The sequence below is a fragment of the Helianthus annuus genome, chromosome 3 (genome assembly GCF_002127325.2).
Source record: "Helianthus annuus cultivar XRQ/B chromosome 3, HanXRQr2.0-SUNRISE, whole genome shotgun sequence".
Taxonomy (NCBI): domain Eukaryota; kingdom Viridiplantae; phylum Streptophyta; class Magnoliopsida; order Asterales; family Asteraceae; genus Helianthus; species Helianthus annuus.
Genome location: NC_035435.2, coordinates 66,376,652 through 66,397,406, shown reverse-complemented (window position 1 = coordinate 66,397,406; position 20,755 = coordinate 66,376,652). Strand labels below are relative to the sequence as shown.

General features: G+C 36.5%; 2 protein-coding genes and 2 long non-coding RNA genes across 4 annotated transcripts; 3 read left to right on the top strand and 1 right to left on the bottom strand.

Moving 5' to 3' along the window:
• Positions 1 to 250: 250 nt before the first annotated feature.
• On the top strand, positions 251 to 791 carry LOC110939005. The gene is made up of 3 exons (XR_002591884.2): positions 251 to 361; positions 436 to 599; positions 702 to 791. It is a non-coding gene; the product is annotated as an uncharacterized LOC110939005 (long non-coding RNA).
• Positions 791 to 1,470, top strand: LOC118490313. Its single transcript, XR_004889192.1, has 3 exons — positions 791 to 903; positions 985 to 1,172; positions 1,293 to 1,470. It is a non-coding gene; the product is annotated as an uncharacterized LOC118490313 (long non-coding RNA).
• A 1,740-nt stretch (positions 1,471 to 3,210) lies between these two features.
• Positions 3,211 to 13,838, top strand: LOC110940967. Its single transcript, XM_022182535.2, has 3 exons — positions 3,211 to 4,043; positions 10,582 to 10,895; positions 13,241 to 13,838. Exons 1-3 carry the CDS (start codon positions 3,220 to 3,222, stop codon positions 13,594 to 13,596), a joined length of 1,494 nt encoding a protein of 497 aa, XP_022038227.1. The 5' UTR covers positions 3,211 to 3,219; the 3' UTR covers positions 13,597 to 13,838.
• Positions 13,839 to 16,940: 3,102 nt separating this feature from the next.
• LOC110943417 (putative kinase-like protein TMKL1) lies at positions 16,941 to 19,938 on the bottom strand. Its single transcript, XM_022185167.1, has 2 exons — positions 19,407 to 19,938; positions 16,941 to 17,332 (listed from the first exon to the last, which is right to left on the bottom strand). The coding sequence occupies exons 1-2, from the start codon at positions 19,936 to 19,938 to the stop codon at positions 16,941 to 16,943; spliced, it is 924 nt and encodes a 307-aa protein (XP_022040859.1).
• Between the last annotated feature and the right edge of the window lie 817 nt (positions 19,939 to 20,755).

The following is a 20,755-nucleotide window of genomic DNA, read 5'->3' as shown; positions in this document are numbered from 1 at the left end:
GTTTTTACTACTAACGAGACTTACTTTTACATGCAGCCGTAAAGCAAACACCATTTAGAGTTGTCTGCACGCAAATGGTGTTTTTACTACTAATGAGCTTGTAATTATTGTTCTGATGGTTGAATTTTGTATTTGTTCTGATGTTTATGTGGGATTTTTATTATTATCTCTCTTATACATTGGTTTGCAGCAAGTCACTTCGACTCAGATGAAAGGGGTAACGGAACTCATAAGAGTGGTAGAAATATCGGGCTTAAAGCGTATGTCGTTTGTCAGTTGCTGCAGATCGAATCTCCCAAGACTTCAAAATGGGTTGACCCTGATTCTGCAGACAAAGCGTAACCGGTCTGACATTCAAGAGGTAGGGTTTAAATGCACTTATAATATTAGTTCACTTGAATGTGTTTTGATGATAATTTTTAATTGGATTTCCAGGTGTATTACAGTGAAGAGACACATAAGTTTTCAGTGTCAGCAATAGAGGAAAGTGTGAAGTTAGAAGGAAGAATGACCTTTCCTCTTTGGACAGCACTTACATAGCTGATCATGTGTTCTTCTGTGAACGGCTTTATGATCCCGATAAGGGATCTCTCAAGCAGGTAGTTTCACCTATCCATTCTATGTATAATAATGTAACAAGTCTTTACAATTTCTATTGTCTTTTTGCCTTGACATTTAATATTACGAACATCTTTCTGCAGCTGCCTGTTAACATTAAGCTTAGTCCCCCGAAAGAAAACTTTGTCAACGAGCCTGCAATCAGAAAGAGAAAAGGGAGGTCTAAAGGAGAAAGTGATATTGATACAGCCACCAACCAACAGAGTTCTGCTTCACAGAATCGTCTAGCCACATTGGATATTTTTGCTGGTGGTGGTGGCTTATCTGAGGGTTTACAAAAAGCTGGTAAGTGGTAACTACTTGATTTTTTTCTTTTATTTGCTTTTTTTGGATCTCTACTGACATGTCAACATGCTTACTTACAAGCGCATCAAAATCCAAATGGGCAATTGAATACGAAGAACCTGCTGGTGATGCATTTTGACTTAATCATCCTGATGCATTTAGACTTAATCATCCTGAAGAAATGGCTGCGAAACTCGACGAAGATGAGATAAAAAAATCTGCCTCGACCTGGGCAAGTGGATTTCATCAACGGTGGCCCACCATGCCAGGTACTAATTCTATGTTTTTTTGGATTTCACCAACGGTGGCCCATCATCAATGGTGGCCCACCATGTAATGTCACTAAACACAATCTATTTGAAATGTACCTGACGTTTAAATATCTGCAGGGTTTTTCTGGCATGAACCTGTTCAATCAAAGCACGTGGAGCAAGGTTCAATGCGAAATGATATTGGCGTTTCTGTCATTTGCTGAGTATTTAACTCATTCAGTCATATCCGTTACATATTTCAGATTGTTTAACTGAAGGCTCCTGTGATGAGTCGCATCTGCGTAAATATATTGAAGCATGTGTTTCTACAGCGGGTCAAATATGACTGGTAAAGCTCTATTAGACTTTGCATATGCATCTACCTAGAAAATGTAAGAAAAAAAAATAATAAACTGGTTGTAAACTTGTAAAGTTCCTTTGAAGGTAATTATGCATTCATGTTCAAGGTTTTCAGTTATAGGTTTGCCATGCGTCATCTAGAGGTGAATAAGAATCAATCGGTTGGTTTAGAAATTGGTAGCTGTAACTGATGTTTCTGCTTTTAAATTTTTTTAACCGCTTGGTCCGGTTACAAGGCTCGCTATCTTAAGTGATTTAGTTCAATATGATGAACATTCAAATCTATGTTATTATTTCAAATTTTAATTTAGATATGTATTCCTTTAATTTAGATATAAAGCATCACTTATGATTACAACAACAGGATAACATTATTACAAATAATATATGCCAGTTTCATATAAAGACTGTTTCTGTATACATACAATTCCGAACCATTTTTCTGGTCTGGTGCAACTTTGTAAGGGAAGTAGACCAAGCATATGATGACGGGTCTTCGACAAAAAGACGGTGAAATGGTAAACAAAGCTAAGTAATTAAGGGTTCACTGACTGGGATGATGCAAAGTTATTCAATCATGTAAACTAGAGCAGTTTTATCATTTCTAACAACAAAGTTGATGTGTTGCCCCATTAGGTTAACTGTATCGTTATCAACCTTTTACAAAGTTATTTTCAATACCAAAAAAAACTGGCCTCATCTAATATTAAGGATTTCATATTATAAATGTTATATTTGTATGAATCATAAATGAATTTAGCATAGGCGCTTCACTTGTATATAGCAAGCCAAGTGCAAATATGTATTGATACTAATGAATCAATTGACCAATAGATTTTGGAATAAAGAAATTCCTAACATCATTTTTAACCAAAAAAAAAAAAACCTAAACTAAAATAAAGAAAATGAATGCTTTAGCATATGATCCCATCCATGATCTTGGTTTCATAAAATAGATGTAAAAAATGTAACAAAGTGTAGGTTGTACGTTATTTTTCTCCATGCCCAGACGTGCTTCACTACATATAGAAGTTAATGAGGAGAAGATACAAGAAACTTATTCTTGAGTTGCTATAGCAATCAAGGATGAAAAGATACTAGAAACTAAATGAAGGTGAAACCATGTAGATGAGAAACCATAACTATCTCATTTTATTTTAAATTATTATGTTTAATATTGATATTTTCTTATTTTTCTATTTGTTTATTGTACATCAATGTTTCGGGTAGTAGTCGATATTTTTAATATTATACTATTTAGATGTGTAAGGCTTATTACATAGATAGACCCGCAGACCACACCGATGCTATTAACTCGAATATTTAAAAAAATAAAACAATAAACATAATAAAATTTTGTAAAATGTTATACGAATTAGGAAAGTAAAAGAAGTATTATACTATCACGGGAGGACTGATAAACTAATAGAAATCAATTTGGATATATATTTCAGTTCAAATACCCGATTAACCGATTTAGATTTTAGTTATGACCCAACTGAACTGAACCTTCTAATGCACACCCTTAAAATTACTAACAAGTGTTGTGTTTTCCTTTGCATCACAAATTTGGTTTTCGTTATGGCTCAAAATCGAACCGCCCCGTACATAGCCCTAAACTCCTTAACCTAATTGATATGTTTCCCGCCGCATCGCGCGGGTAAACGGCTAGTAGTAATATATAGATGATAAACTAACTCATGTCATGAGCTGGAGTTGGGGTCAACACATACTGCTTAGGGATTGTTTACCGATGGCCGGAGGTAACCCTCAAAAGAACAACCACCACCCATCATCTTCCTCCTCTCACCACCGTAAACCCACCACCAACAATCCTAACAAACCCTCACCTTCAAATCCCCAATCTAATAAACCCTCCCCCAAACTCAACCCTAATCCTCGACCGGAACCCCTCGCACCACCACCACAACCACCGCCGGCGTATGGATTCCACATGCTCGATCGCAGAACAATCGTCCTGGCCGACGGCAGCGCCCGATCGTACTTGGCGTTACCACCGGACTACCAGGACCTCCCTCTGCAGCTCCCTCGGTTTCCGATTCGGCCTCCCGGTCCCGATCCGTGGCTAGGGTTGGACCGCGATAGTTATCGGCAGCAGAATCAGGAGTATTGGAACTCGCTAGGGGTAGAAGGTTCTAGAAAGAGGAAGTTTGGTGATGAGAGAGATGAATTGAATGATGAGTTTGCTAGACAGAGGCAACAGTTGTTGCAGTATGGGAATACGGTTGGATCGCATGTGGCTGGGCCAAGTAGTCAGGATGAGAAGTCGGCTAAGATGATCAAGGCGGAAGCTAATAAGAATATGAAGCGTAGGACTAATGAGGCTAAGGTTATTAAACCCGAAGGGGATTATAGGAGTTGGCAGGGTAGGGTTAGTGAGGTTGATCAAGAGAAGGTCAAAAGTTCGTTTTTGAATTTTGTTCGGGCGATTACTGAGAATGCAAATCAGAAGAACAAGTATTTGGCTGATGGGAAGCAAGGTGCTCTTCAGTGTCTCGCCTGTGGCAGGTTTGGATTGAATTATTATCTTTTGTTGTAGATGTGTGTTTGATTGCTTTGCTAATCTATATGATTCTTGTTATATATGCATATTTCATACTTAGGGGCTGTTTGTTTACCTCTTAATGGGGCTCTTAATGGTTCAGATCTCTTACTGGTTCAGCACTTAATGGTTCAGACTGTTTGTTTCGCGAGCAAATGTCTGAATGGTTCACATATTTGCCTCTGAATGGTTAAGAATTATATAGAGTCTGAGTGGTTAAGATCTCTAATCTGAATTGGTCAGACATTTGCCTCTGAACGATTAAGCATTATACTGGCTCTTACTGGTTCAGACCTCTTACTGGTTCAGCACTTAACCATTCAGAAGTTGGCAAACAGCCTCTTACTAAGTTTGTATACCTATTGTCATGAGGTATTAAGATATTTATCATTATTTGAATTAGACTGTATAGGAATGTTAGCATTAGAAATATAAGATGTTTTGTTGAAATGTTACGAGGGTTGAAACTTGGATCTGTTAGATGGTGGTATGTATAATTTTCAAATGAAAATTGTGAGGGTGATTTCAATCTCAAAGCCAAAATGTTTTAGATAAATTCTGAATACAAATCATTTGTTAACTAAATATTTATAAGAAGGCAGTTTGTGCTCGAGTGCTTCTAATGGTGTGGTATATATAGTTTTTTGTCAGAAGGCTAACCTCTTTTACGTTCATTGAGTTTATCATTTATGTAATGTAATTATTAGGAATGTTTGTCTCTTATGCGCCAACTTCATGATATTTTTTTTATATTCTTTTTGTGTACTTTCTTCGATATACTAAACTTGAAAGGATAGGTTTTTTTTGTATTGTGAGGGTTAAATTCGTAAAATGGTGGTATATATAATTTATAATTTTTCATATGAAAATTTTGAATGCGGATTTGACCTCAAAGTCAAAATGTTTTAGATGATTTGTTGGTAGAATTCGTTTGTCAATTTTGTTTATCAGCAGTTAGTTGGTGCTTCTCATGAATCCCTTGTTATTGAGCTGCTTTTGGTGCACCAGGAGACTAGTATTCTGAAGTCTGACTAAGCCCTTTTACGTTTATTGAATTATTATGTATGTAATCACTACTAATCAGGCATGTTTGGCCATATATATTTCTATATCTTTAATATTTATAATAAATAGTTAATTATTACGTCATCCGGTTTCTAAGACCAGTCCAACCGATCTGACTAGTAAACCGGTAGAGCGATCGGTTCGACCACTGATCCGGCTTTCAAAACGTTGCTTGAAAGGACAAGCAAACTTACCATGCAGGGAAAACCTAAGTTATTACCTTTATGCTTATTGCTTAGTATGTGCTTTATGATTCTTTTGTTCTCTGAACGGTATGGTCACTTTTTGGGCTATTTATTTCACTACTATGGACATATTTTTTTTATGAGTCTCTTTTACCGGTTGTTTTTAGGAACAAGGATGTCATGTCAATGGCATGGTGATGAATGTTAGGTTGAAGTTCTATTTATTAGGATTTAGAGTTGGGTTAATTCTTGGAAGAATCTGCAGAAGATATTGTATGATGTCTTCTGCAGAATCATCCATCATTTGTTTGTTGGGTTCGTAGGCTTTAGGGTAGCCGGCCCTAATTAGGGTTAGCCTGCCCTAGTTAGGGTTAGCCGGCCCTAGTTATTAGGCCCACTTAGTTAACTTGTTGACCAAGTAGGAAACCCTAATCTTGTTCTATAAATACCTATTATGTAACTATAGTCTGTATCATTCTGAAAACAGTTGTGAGCATCTAATAAAGTAAAACCCTAGTTGCAACCCGTGGACGTAGGTCACCTTGACCGAACCACGTAAATTCTCGTGTTCCTTAATTTTTGCTAGTGTGTGTGTGTGTTTGTTCCGCTTCCGCTCGAGCCTACTCTGATCCGATACCCCTAACAAGTGGTATCAGAGCCATAGGTTCAGTTAAACACACGGTTCACACGGTTATCGCAGGAAAGGGAGAGAGCTGGACGAGAGATCTTGATCTGCTGTTGCTGTCGTCGCCGCTGACTTGTTTACGACCCGTACCTATTCTCTGGTTACGGCTCGTAAGGTCTAGGGTTTGCGCCGTAGGGTTTGCTGTTGCAGATCTGGTGGTTTTGAGGTGTTTGGCGATTAGGGTTTCGGTTCTTGAACCCTGGTTATTCGCTGGTTTACGCTCGGGTTTGCAGGAGAAGTCGCTGGTTCGGGTACTTCGGGTTTCTGGTTTATTGAAAGTTGCTCAGGTTTCGGTTGCTTAGTTCCTTGTGGTTTTTTCTAGTTTTTTCTTGTTTGCTATGGCTGAAGACGGGAAGTTCCGAATCGAGAAGTTCAACGGTACTGATTTTGCATGGTGGAGAATGCAAATAGAGGCGTTGCTTGGTGAATGCGATTTGGATGTGGTACTGGAAGAAAAACCTGTTGGAATGGATAAAGCTGCCAAGGCAATTTGGAACTCAAAGGACAAAAAGGCAAGAGGTAAAATTACATTGGCTTTGACGAGGAGCGTTGCATTTAATATCATGAAAGAAACAACTGCTCGTGATATGTTAGAAGCTCTGTCAAATATGTATGAGAAGCCGTCTGCCGGTAATAGGGTGTTCTTGATGAGGGAACTGTTTAATATGAGGATGAACGAGGGCAGTTCAGTTGCTGATCACATTAACGAAGTCAATTCAGTTTTGTCCAGGTTAGCAACTGTGGGCATGAAGTTGGATGATGACACTCAGGTTGTGGTTTTGTTATCTTCCTTACCTGATAGCTGGTCAGGATTTGTGACAACGGTCACTGAAACTGCTGGAACTGGAAATTTGAAGTTTGATCGGGTCCGGGATAGTGTTTTGGGTGAAGACGTTCGCCGGAGGAACACTAGTGGAGGATCTACTTCTGGTATGCTTAGTGTTAGCAGGGGAAGAGGTAAAAACAGAAGCAGTGGGAGTCGTGGGAAAAGCTTGTCTAAAGCTGGGAAGAGTGTGAGGTGCTGGAACTGTGGTGAAAAGGGGCATGTTAAAAACGAGTGTCCTGATCCTAAGAAAGAGGATGGTAAGCAGCATGTAAACAGTGTTGTGTCAGATGAATCTGACGGTGACGTACTGGTTTGCTGTGAAGAGTCTATAGATTCTTGGGCTATGGATTCTGGTTCTTCGCTTCACGCCATGCACAGCGGAGAGACGATGGTGAATCTGAAAAAAGGAGACTTTGGAAAGGTACGATTAGCTAACGGTCATGTTCTTAATGTTACGGGTATGGGAGATGTCAATCTGAAGACTCCACTGGGCACTACATGGAACTTAAAGAACGTCAGGGTAATTCCAGGTTTAACGAAGAAACTTATTTCTGTTAGTCAACTGGATAAACAGGGACTAGATGTTAAGTTTGGTGGTGGGAAGTGGAAGGTGATTGATAGAAATCTTGTTGTTGCCTGTGGGAGGAGACGAGGATCGTTGTATCTAGTTGAGATACCTGTTGAGGGAGTAGCCGTCCCTGTACAACATAAAGTCTGGTTCACTAAATCTAGTAAGCGGAAGAGGGTTCAATTTGCGAACTTGAATCCTGGTGCTTTGGGGATGTCAATTGAATGTGGTCGGGGGTCTAAGTTTAAGCCAGTCAGGGGATTTGGTGATAGTGGGAGCATGGGTCGTGTTCCGGGTACAATCACAAAGAACCGTTGGGTTTTGAAGACGAAGATTCCGACTGAAGAAAAAAGCTCTCCTGGAAATAGTTTGCAAAATGTGGAGAGTGGTATTAATTCTCGGTGTATCTCTGGAGCTGGTGGATCGTGGAAGCTGGTTGAGATAGAGAATGGGTCTGATAAGACTGTTGGGTTGGAGCTTGTGGGAGCTTCAATTGGTCTCTCAGTTACTTGATGAGATGTGTGGTTGCAACTAGGTGGCTTGGATGTGACTGAAGTCTTAGCTTGTTCTTGGAACTGGAGGCTGGGAAGAATTGAACGTAAAGATTACTGAAGTTACTGGTGATGGGTTTCTTGGATGCACTTTGTGGACTATGCAAAGCCTCCGAGTGGGAGATTGTTGGGTTCGTAGGCTTTAGGGTAGCCGGCCCTAATTAGGGTTAGCCTGCCCTAGTTAGGGTTAGCCGGCCCTAGTTATTAGGCCCACTTAGTGAATTTGTTGACCAAGTAGGAAACCCTAATCTTGTTCTATAAATACCTATTATGTACCTATAGTATGTATCATTCTGAAAACAGTTGTGAGCATCTAATAAAGTAAAACCCTAGTTGCAACCCGTGGACGTAGGTCACCTTGACCGAACCACGTAAATTCTCGTGTTCCTTAATTTTTGCTAGTGTGTGTGTGTGTTTGTTCCGCTTCCGCTCGAGCCTACTCTGATCCGATACCCCTAACATTGTTCACATCCACATTGTATAAATAACTGCAGATGCTTTAGCTCTATGGCAATTGTTGCGCTGATACATGGTTATTGATTTATAGTTGTTCAGAGTCTGACAATCAGGAATTTCTGGCTGATTCTACCTCACAAGTTGCTAAGTAGGTTTTATACTTGTCATGTGGAAAAACATAGATATGCCAATTTGAAAGTGTTGGAGAATTTTGCTATTATATTAGCATAATTAATTTGGTTAATCTTTTTTCTGTTATTACCAAAGAACAATGCATATGACTTGTGTGACAGTCTTTGGCAAGCACACTTATTTGTTTCTCCACCATTCGAGGTGTAATGGTTGCATGCATATTGATCTTAAATCTTAATACTTGACACTTGAGAGTATGCATGGATATTGGATACCACATAAGCATGGGTATGTGCTATTTGTCCATCGTCATATTTGTTAATAATCTTATAGGTATGTGACTTGAATGTTAAGTACAAGGTATAAATGTCTTTTCATTTTTTGTATTCAGCGCTCTCTTTTTAGCTTGTAGTTGGAGGCTTCTATAGTTATGACAATTAAAAGTCAATTAAGATTGTTTGGGATCGAGTGAAAGTGTAGTCTCTCTCTCTCTCTCTCTCTCTATATATATATATATATATATATATTTGTGTGTGTGTGTGCGTTTGTGCGCCCACGTGTATTCTTGGTCTTCTGTTTACTCTCATAGCTTATGTGCGCTCTTTTTATTTTTGAAAGAATCAAAATAGAATTTCTCTAGATTTATTGTTACATTCTGATTCTTTGTCCTCTTTTAGCTTTATGCAGTATTTGGGTGTGTTATTAAGGTGTTAGATTAGATCAATCACATTTGGGTCTTCATCTCCAGAAGATTGGAGATTTTCTCTACTTTTGCATCTCCATCTCTCTTTCCGAAATTTAGATTTTTATAAATTGTGATTCTCCAAATATAGAGATCCACTATTCATCATCTTTATAAATGTTTGTGAGTATATAAGAAAGAAAAAAAATAATAAGATAAGTGTTTGTGAGTGAGAGAAATAGAGATGGAGAATGAGATGTGGTAGGTTAGACAAAATTTAGTAAATGGTGATATAATTTAAATTATAGAGATGGAGATTCTACTGTGAATGCTCTTATTACTTACAGCTTCGTAAGTATAATCAAATGATCGAAGTTAAGGTTAGCTAGATAATTTGTACCCTAAAGTATAATCATAACCAGTTAGATGATTATTTGATCTCTACTAATATAGGGGACATTTGAGTATTATTTTATTAAATATCTTCGCATATTGTTCAGTTTTTTCTTTTCTTCTTATTATTCCGCTGTTTTGTCTTAGGCGAGTTCTTTGCACCTTGCGACATTGACTACTTTGGTTTCACAAAATAGTATTATTATCTATTTTATTGCCAGCGACTTAGTTAATTATTTACTGATCCATCTGATATATATGGTATTTAGTTTCAGTATCTAACATTTTATTATGATATTGAAACAATAGTGGTTTACAAAACTTACATTATACTGATGTATATATCTAGAAATAACACTTGCCGAAGTCTTTTAGCTGTATGTATGACATGGCGTTGTGGCGGTTGGTTACCGCCATGATTCAGTGTAGTGTGGTAACATCTATGCATAGGATATTTATGGTCATAGTGGTCTTTACTATACAAAAATAAAAACTTTGAAGTAAAATGGAATACATATTATCTTGATTGATGGTTGGTATCATTTTCAAAGGGCAGTATAGAGTTAGCTTTTCAATTAGTTACATAATGTACTGATGTTCATCTCCTGCAAGAGTTAAATCTCTTAAAGTAACTCAGTAACTGATATGCTAAAGTTCATATATTTGAATGTCATGTGTATCTCTTATTTTTATATATAATGTGCAACTTTCTTCATATGTGCCAAATTATTTGGTTGTATATTTTTTCATATGTAGAAATGGACTTTAAGTTCATGTTAAATCATTTTTAGCCTTCAACTGTCCAGAGTAATCATTCTCGTGTAACAATTTAACATGGAAGTAATATGGAGTCGTGTTCACATCAAATACTATAGTTTTCTTCTTTCTTATGGACCTGTTAAACTTGATTTAAGCTCGAACGAAATGGAAATGATGAACGAGTCATTTGATGCAAATTCAGGTCGTCAAAAGATTTTCCAGATGTACATAGTCTTATCATGCACACATACAACCCAGAAACGTCAACTAGTGACCAAGTTCCTAATCATTTGGGTTTACACAAGGCATTGTGCATTTTGATGGGTTGGAACTACTTGATGCCACCTGATAACTCGAAGGTGTACCAGCGGTTATCTGCAGACGAAATTGCTGCTAATCTGGATGATTTAATTATGTGGCCACCTCATGTCATCATACGCAACACCTCTACGGGAAAGGGTAAAGATGGACGTATGGAGGGATTAGGCAATAAAGCAATGGACATGAAGCTTAGAGGTATATATGCACGTCTTCCTTTGCCCTCTATGTTGCCTTTTTTTTTTTTTAATCCATCTGCAGGTAATTTTAATTTGTTATTGGAATACTAATTCCAATAAAGTGGAAAAAAATCTTCCCACAATATGCATATACCTTAACTATAGAGTTAGATGTCCCAGCCTTGGCTGTGTGGTGTGTGACATGTGCAGTTTTGCCGAGCACATGTATGGTAAGTGTTTTAATAGGGCTAGGGTTTGTGTCTAGAATTGTATTCTTCAAATCGGAGATGGATAGAGTAGAAAGTCGTCAAATAGTGGAAACATACAGAAACCCCAACAAAACCATGGAAGCGAACACATGCTGGGCTGGTAAGACGATATCCTATTACTTGTCTTGGTTTTTGTTTTCGTCTCATGGATGTTGGTTTTAGCTAGTGGACACTATTCTAGTGGTTGCTGTTCCTTAGGTCATGCTCACGATTCTGATTCTGACTTTGACTCTGACTGTTGGTCTTTAGAATATTTTGTTACCTGTCATGAATTTGGTTTCTTTTCCCATCTTCCTCTTTTTAGAGCAAATAGTTTTCTATTACTTTTGTATCTATCTTTAAAGCATGTGTTTAACATCCACCAGTTGCATTAGCCTTCTCTCTATGTGTCAGTTATGTAGGCAAGGGTCTCCTTTGGCATTAAATTAATAACGATGCACAATGTTGTAAGAATCGCTAGGTGCTAGTTGGCCGGTGGGGTAGTGGCTAACAATTAATCAGGATTAATTAGATTGGGATTTTATATGTAATAATATTCAGTTTTATATGTAGTTTTTTAAGTAGACATATTTTAACACCTTCTTCGACCCATATTTTGTAGATGGGATTAATTGCCGGAATTTACACGTTATGGCCAGAATTTGGCTGAAATCGCTAGGCTGCCACCGATTTTGGTCGATTAGGACCACATTTGACCATTGTTGACCGCCTAGCAATTAATTTGCCGATTAGATGAAAATTACTCGGTGAACCTTTACAACCATGGCAATGCATATATAGTAGTACTTCAGAGTACATCTGAATCAATCTATTCTTGATCATGTCATTTGAATAACCAGATAATTTTTCGAGGATTATCTCATTCCCTTTGATACTCGCATAATATTTCTAGGAAACAATGCCCCTTCATTTTACTTCAGTTCACTATATGTGTGTTAGATACGTAAATTAGTAATTCTTGGTAGATTCATAGCGAGGCATATGTTTTAAATTAGTAATTCATACTTAAATCACTTAAGTGCACTTCAGAGATGTACATTCTATGTGATACATCCTTTTCTACCCAAAAATATGTGTTATTGTTATTAACCTGACTCTGCGTAATATAATAAGTATTTTAAAATTTTAAAAGGCTTGTTTGTAATACATAGAACTCCATGACTTAAAAAATAAATCATTGCACTAGTGGCAATGTGGAACACACAGGATGCTTTGTAACAGAAGCTAAAAGTGGTAGTTAGCATTAGAGACTTGTTTTCGGAAATGATAGTTTGATATCGATTATTAAAGTTGGGTCGATCTTGGAGAAAAGAATTCAGGATATATAATAATCTGAAAAGGCTCATCTGTGCTTATGGAATGGTTCTAGTTACCGACATATGGATCTAGGTAGGGTTTTCATGACCCTAGTTTGCGCTTTTACTATTGGCTGTCAACATAGTTATCGATAGCGCTCGTTATCGCGCGCTTGTTATCGCGCGCTTCGTAGCGAAGTGCCCATGTCTCGCAATCAATTAAGTAGCGACCCCATAGCGTGATTATAGCGGATTCCGACGACAAATTCCGGCTGGAAACCTGCAATTTCTGCCAGAAACTAGGAATAAGAGCGGCTGCGTTTTTGTTACGTTTGAGCCTTTTTAGGGTTAAATAAGTTTATGGATTTTAACTTTCATTAAGTTACATTTAGTCCCTAAAACTTGTAAAATTTACATTAAAAGTGTAAAATTAGTTTGTGTATTTTAACACTAACCCCCCCCCCCCCCCCCCCTATTTTCACTAGCTTACATTTGGTCCTTAAACTTATAAATTTATACATAAAAAGGTATAAACGCAACATTATATATATAAAAATATTATATAGATGGCTATTTTTTATTTCTTAAATTTTGAACTACCTTATCGCTAAACACGAAATAGCGAGCGCTATTTCATCGCAAGCATATAGGTACGTTGTGGCTATTTGATATCTATAACTATGGCTGCCAATTGATCTTTCTATCCATGATCTCACATTAAAGTATTTGTGATTCGTCACAGTTGGTGAAGCTACTAATTAACTAGGGTTTGGGTAAATCCACCATTATTTTCTCTTCAGATTTGGGATTCACCACTGGAAAGTCAAAGTCGATGTATGGGAGAGAAGGCCACATGGGCACAACAGCTGTGAAGTTTGCGGGTGACCAATCGGGCCTGACAGACGCGATGAGGCTTGCAGATTACTTTGAGAAACAAAAGCGCGGGCGCGGGTCATGGGCCTCCGTGCAGCCCATGTACAGACAAGGGAATGAGGATGAGAAAGATCCTAACTTTGTGAAACTGGATAAAAATGGGCAGAAAGAGAGAATCTTGTATGGGTATCTAGGAACTGTGTCTGATATGGAGATTGTGGATTTTGATACTAGGAGAAAGGTGACCATTGAAAGCAAGAGAGAGAAAGCACATCATAGCTGATGCACCAGGGGTTGGATTGTTTGATTTAAGGTTTGCGTTATCTGCTTGCTTATACACTTTGGATTGAAAGTAATGGTAGATCTTGTCTTTGGATATATTTATGTCTTGGTGTTCTCTGGTATGATTATTGTGAACTGACCCGTTCGGTGGCACCCGTGTCAAGTCTTAGCAAATGCGTGTGTTTCATAAACATATATATTTTTGTCAACTGAAAAACAACATCAAAAGTTGACTATTATTCATATAATTAGTTGGTGTACATAGGCGCCCTATAGCGAGGAGGTATTCAAAAACTCTAGGCCTGTGTATCAAGGTTATATGTATCCATCAGATGCGATGATGGGAGAGGATACAATCAGTGGAACCCCCAAAAAAGGGGTGTTCATATAGCGTCAAGCGTAGAAAAAGTTTATAAATTCACTTGTCAACGCAGGGTTATTCCAAAGATCACATCATTAACCTAGTATTTTTCACATTGATCAACTTTAGGAAATACAAACACCATTAGCACGCCGCCTACTATTTATTATTAGGTCCGGTAAAACAAGCCTATCCATTCCATTTTAGGTTGATATTGGTATTTTAAATTTTAGAGTTAAATGTTTGGTTGGTCCTTGTGGTTTGCCAAAATTGCAGACTTGGTCCTAGTGGTTTACTAATTACACGCTTGGTCCCAAAAGTTGTCAAAAATGTACTCGGTTGGTCCCCAGCCCTAACATCAGTTAAATATCTCAGTTAAGTCCATGTTAAATGACCAAAATACCCTTTCTTATTAACAAAACCCACTGCATATCACCATCATCATCTTTATCAGGTGTTTAAAAGCACACACATCAGTTTAAAAGCACACACATCGATACACACAACCACCCCAAATCTTGACCCACCAAAATCAGGTAACACCCCACTAAAATTATTATAAGAAAGATTCAATTTTTCCAATCCTAATCTACTTAATCCCTCATGAACCAACCCAAACAACTTATTTTCACTAACATCAAACTCTTTTAACCCCAGTAAAAAGATTACGCCCAAAATCAAGAACAGTTAAATTAGCACAACTAGCATTGGGTAACCCGGGTTTAGGAATAGACCCGGATAACAAATTACCATGAACCCGAAAAGAAACAAGTTTATTATTATCACACAAATTCCAAACGGATACCGGAACCGACCCGTTTAACAAATTGTAACTAAAATGAATATCTTGAAGAGAAGAACTGTACCCAAGTTCAAGAGGAATAGAACCCATGATTGAATTGAAAGAAAGATACAAACTTTGGAGATTTGAGAGGTCTCTGAGCTCCGGCGGGAGGTTGCCGGAGAGATTCGCTGACGGGAGTTGAAGAGAGAGAAGGTGGAGAGCTGGGTTTTTAGAGAGAGAAAGGTCTGACCAATTTGGGGATGAACTAGGTGTGCAGATGAGTTGGGTTCCGTTTGTGAAAACCGATTTGAGGCCTTGCCATTGGCAGAGTGGAACAGAGGTGTTCCATGAGGATAAGATGCGGTTTTGGGTGGGGCCTTGGAGTGAGGGTTTGATTTTGGTGAGGAGTAAAACGACGTCGTCGGAAGGGGTAGAGTGGGTGGTGGTGATGGTGAGGAAGAAGGTGAAGGTGAGAAGAAGCCAGGGAGGTACCGCCATTGATTGGGGGGGGGGGAGAAAGAGAGTGTGAAGTGGTTGTGTGTATAGATATGTGTGCTTTTAAACACCTGATGAAGATGAAGATGGTGATATGCAGTGGGTTTTGTTAATAAGAAAGGGTATTTTGGTCATTTAACATGGACTTAACTGAGATATTTAACTGATGTTAGGGCTGGGGACCAACCGAGTGCATTTTTGACAACTTTTGGGACCAAACGTGTAATTAATAAATCACTAGGACCAAGTCTGCAATTTTGGCAAACCACGGGGACAAACAAGCATTTAACTCTAAATTTTAAGATGCGTTAAAGATGAGCCAAACAAAATTAGTCAATAGGTTAAAATAGGTTGTGAAGTGTTGGGTGAAAAAGTGAGTAAGTCAGGATGAGTATAAGATAAAACCCAAGCGAGTCAGGATGGGTTAAAATTACTTAGTTAAGTAAAAAACTCAAATAATTTTAAATGGATGGATCACCGTCCGGATCGATCCATATTAAAAAATATAATAAAAAATCTCAAAAAAAAAATGACAAAAAAAATCAAGAAATTCAAAATAAATAAATAAATAAAATAATAAAAATTTCAAAAAATTAACAAAAGTCTATTTTTTAGAATTTTTGTTTTTTTTTTATTTTTTAGAATTTTTTTATTTTTAAAACTTTTTAAGAATTTTGTAGATTATTAGAGTTTTTTGATTTTTTTTATTTTTTAGAATTCTTTTAGAATTTTTGAAATATTTTAATCTCTTGAATGTTTTTGATTTTTTTATTATTAGAATGTTTTTGTTTTTTTAGAATTTTTTCTATTTTTAATATTTTTTTAGAATTTTTAGAATTCTTTTAGAATTTTTGATTTTCTTTTAAATTCTGAGTCGTTTATTTTTTAGATTTTGTTTTAGTTTTTAGATTTTTTTTTCAATTATTTTGAATTTTTAGGTTTTTTTGACTTATTTAGAATTTCTTATTTTTAAATTTTTTGATTTTTTTTGCCTTTTTGCCTTTTTGAATTTTTTGAATTTTTTATTATATTTTTTTAGAATTCTTTTGAATTTTTTGATTTTTTTTGATTTTTTTAGAATTTATTGATTTTTTTAATTTTAGATTTTTTTTTAATTTTTATAGATTTTTAAAAATTTTTAGAAATTTTTTTGTTTTTTAGATTTTTTGAATTTTTTTGTTTTTTTTTTAGTTTTTTTTTATTTTTAAGAAGATTTTTGAATATTTTTTTTTAAGTTTTGTTTTCTTTTAGTTTAGGTTATCATGACTAATACTCATGTTGACCTAAACTCACCCAAACCTATCCTGATATTTTTCTTAAGAGTTAAATGCTTGGTTGGTTCCTGTGGTTTGCCAAAATTGCAGACTTGGTGCTAGTGGTTTACTAATTACACGCTTGGTCCCAAAAGTTATCAAAAATGTATTCGGTTGGTCCCCAGCCCTAACATCAGTTAAATATCTCAGTTAAGTCCATGTTAAATGACCAAAATACCCTTTCTTATTAACAAAACCCACTGCATATCACCATCATCATCTTCATCAGGTGTTTAAAAGCACACACATCGATACACACAACCACCCCAAATCTTGACCCACCAAAATCAGGTAACACCCCACTAAAATTATTATAAGAAAGATTCAATTTTTCCAATCCTAATCTACTTAATCCCTCATGAACCAACCCAAACAACTTATTTTCACTAACATCAAACTCTTTTAACCCCAGTAAAAAGATTACGCCCAAAATCAAGAACAGTTAAATTAGCACAACTAGCATTGGGTAACCCGGGTTTAGGAATAGACCCGGATAACAAATTACCATGAACCCGAAAAGAAACAAGTTTATTATTATCACACAAATTCCAAACGGATACCGGAACCGACCCGTTTAACAAATTGTAACTAAAATCAATATCTTGAAGAGAAGAACTGTACCCAAGTTCAAGAGGAATAGAACCCATGATTGAATTGAAAGAAAGATACAAACTTTGGAGATTTGAGAGGTCTCCGAGCTCCGGCGGGAGGTTGCCGGAGAGATTCGCCGACGGGAGTTGAAGAGAGAGAAGATGGAGAGCTGGGTTTTTAGAGAGAGAAAGGTCTGACCAATTTGGGGATGAAATAGGTGTGCAGATGAGTTGGGTTCCGTTTGTGAAAACCCATTTGAGGCCTTGCCATTGGCAGAGTGGAACAGAGGTGTTCCATGAGGATAAGATGCGGTTTTGGGTGGGGCCTTGGAGTGAGGGTTTGATTTTGGTGAGGAGTAAAACGACGTCGTCGGAAGGGGTAGAGTGGGTGGTGGTGATGGTGAGGAAGAAGGTGAAGGTCAGAAGAAGCCAGGGAGGTACCGCCAGTGATTGGGGGGGGGGGAGAGAAAGAGAGTGTGAAGTGTGAAGTGGTTGTGTGTATAGGTATGTGTGCTTTTAAACACCTGATGAAGATGATGATGGTGATATGCAGTGGGTTTTGTTAATAAGAAAGGGTATTTTGGTCATTTAACATGGACTTAACTGAGATATTTAACTGATGTTAGGGCTGGGGACCAACCGAGTGCATTTTTGACAACTTTTGGGACCAAGCGTGTAATTAGTAAATCACTAGGACCAAGTCTGCAATTTTGGCAAACCACGGGGACCAACCAAGCATTTAACTCTAAATTTTAAGATGCGTTAAAGATGAGCCAAACAAAATTAGTCAATAGGTTAAAATAGGTTGTGAAGTGTTGGGTGAAAAAGTGAGTACGTCAGGATGAGTATAAGATAAAACCCAAGCGGGTCAGGATGGGTTAAAATTACTTAGTTAAGTAAAAAACTCAAATAATTTTAAATGGATGGATCACCGTCTGGATCGATCCATATTAAAAAATATAATAAAAAATCTCAAAAAATGACAAAAAAAATCAAAAAATTCAAAATAAATTAATAAATAAAATAATAAAAAATTCAAAAAATTAAAAAAAGTCTATTTTTTAGAATTTTTGTTTTTTTTATTTTTAGAATTTTTTTATTTTTAAAACTTTTTAAGAATTTTGTAGATTATTAGAGTTTTTTGATTTTTTTGATTTTTAAGAATTCTTTTAGAATTTTTGATATATTTTAATCTCTTGAATGTTTTTGATTTTTTTTTATTTTTAGAATGTTTTTGTTTTTTTTAGAATTTTTAATTTTTAATATTTTTTTAGAATTTTTAGAATTCTTTTAGAATTTTTGATTTTCTTTTAAATTCTGAGTCGTTTATTTTTTTATTTTGTTTTAGTTTTTAGATTTTTTTTGAATTATTTTGAAATTTTAGATTTTTTTGACTTTTTTAGAATTTCTTATTTTTAAAATTTTTTGATTTTTTTTTGCCTTTTTGAATTTTTGATTTTTTTGAATTTTTTATTATACTTTTTTTAGAATTCTTTTGAATTTTTTGAATTTTTTTATTTTTTTAGAATTTATTGATTTTTTTAATTTTAGAATTTTTTTTTATTTTATAGATTTTTAAAAATTTTAAATTTTTTAGAAATTTTTTTTGTTTATTAGATTTTTTGAATTTTTTGATTTTTTAGTTTTTTTTTTATTTTTAAGAAGATTTTTGAATATTTTTTTTAAGTTTTGTTTTCTTTTAGTTTAGGTTATCATGACTGATACTCATGTTGACCTAAACTCACCCATACCTATCCTGATATTTTTCTTAAGAGTTAAATACTTGGTTGGTCCATGTGGTTTGTCAAAATTGCAGACTTGGTCCTAGTGGTTTACTAATTACACGCTTGGTCCCAAAAGTTGTCAAAAATGTACTCGGTTGGTCCCCAGCCCTAACATCAGTTAAATATCTCAGTTAAGTCCATGTTAAATGACCAAAATACCCTTTCTTATTAACAAAACCCACTGCATATCACCATCATCATCTTCATCAGGTGTTTAAAAGCACACACATTGATACACACAACCACCCCAAATCTTGACCCACCAAAATCAGGTAACACCCCACTAAAATTATTATAAGAAAGATTCAAATTTTCCAATCCTAATCTACTTAATCCCTCAGGAACCAACCCAAACAACTTATTTTCACTAACATCAAACTCTTTTAACCCCAGTAAAAAGATTACGCCCAAAATCAAGAACAGTTAAATTAGCACAACTAGCATTGGTAACCCGGGTTTAGGAATAGACCCGGATACAAATTACCATGAACCCTAAAAGAAACCAGTTTATTATTATCACACAAATTCCAAACGGATACCGGAACCGACCCGTTTAACAAATTGTAACTAAAATCAATATCTTGAAGAGAAGAACTGTACCCAAGTTCAAGAGGAATAGAACCCATGATTGAATTGAAAGAAAGATACAAACTTTGGAGATTTGAGAGGTCTCCGAGCTCCGGCGGGAGGTTGCCAGAGAGATTCGCCGACGGGAGTTGAAGAGAGAGAAGGTGGAGAGCTGGGTTTTTAGAGAGAGAAAGGTCTGACCAATTTCGGGATGAAATAGGTGTGCAGATGAGTTGGGTTCCGTTTGTGAAAACCCATTTGAGGCCTTGCCATTCGCAGAGTGGAACAGAGGTGTTCCATGAGGATAAGATGCGGTTTTGGGTGGGGCCTTGGAGTGAGGGTTTGATTTTGGTGAGGAGTAAAACGACGTCGTCGGAAGGGGTAGAGTGGGTGGTGGTGATGGTGAGGAAGAAGGTGAAGGTGAGAAGAAGCCAGGGAGGTACCGCCATTGATTGGGGGGGGGGGAGAGAGTGTGAAGTGTGAAGTGGTTGTGTGTATAGATATGTGTGCTTTTAAACACCTGATGAAGATGATGATGGTGATATGCAGTGGGTTTTGTTAATAAGAAAGGGTATTTTGGTCATTTAACATGGACTTAACTGAGATATTTAACTGATGTTAGGGCTGGGGACCAACCGAGTGCATTTTTGACAACTTTTGGGACCAAGCGTGTAATTAGTAAACCACTAGGACCAAGTCTGCAATTTTGACAAACCATAGGGACCAACCAAGCATTTAACTCTTTTTCTTAATAAACCTATCCTAACTGAAATCTATTTTTCTTAATAAACCTATCCTAACTGAAATCTATCCTAACCTATTACCTAAACTTGCCAAACTAACCCATTTTACCACCTTTATTTATGATAGAATGTTAGTGATTGGTTCAATTAGGTAGAAAGTAATATGAAGAGGGGTCAATAATTATTCAAACACCAGCACTAGTCACGAAAGGACAAACACCAGCTGCTGACAACCTTTATCAGTTCTATACGGGACGTCTAACTTTATACGGCCCATATACACCATGTGAGAATAAGATTTTTTTTCTGGTCGTATATAATGTATACGACGATTTATACGGGCCGTATAACGTTATACGACCCGTATATGTCCAATTTCGTCCGAATTAAACGTTAGATTTCTCAATATTCGTGCGAGTTATTTGATTCGGCGTTATATTCCTCGATCCGCGTGTTAATCATTTGATACGATGTAATATTCCGTAGAAACGTCTATATAAACGAACTAATCTGATTCATTTTC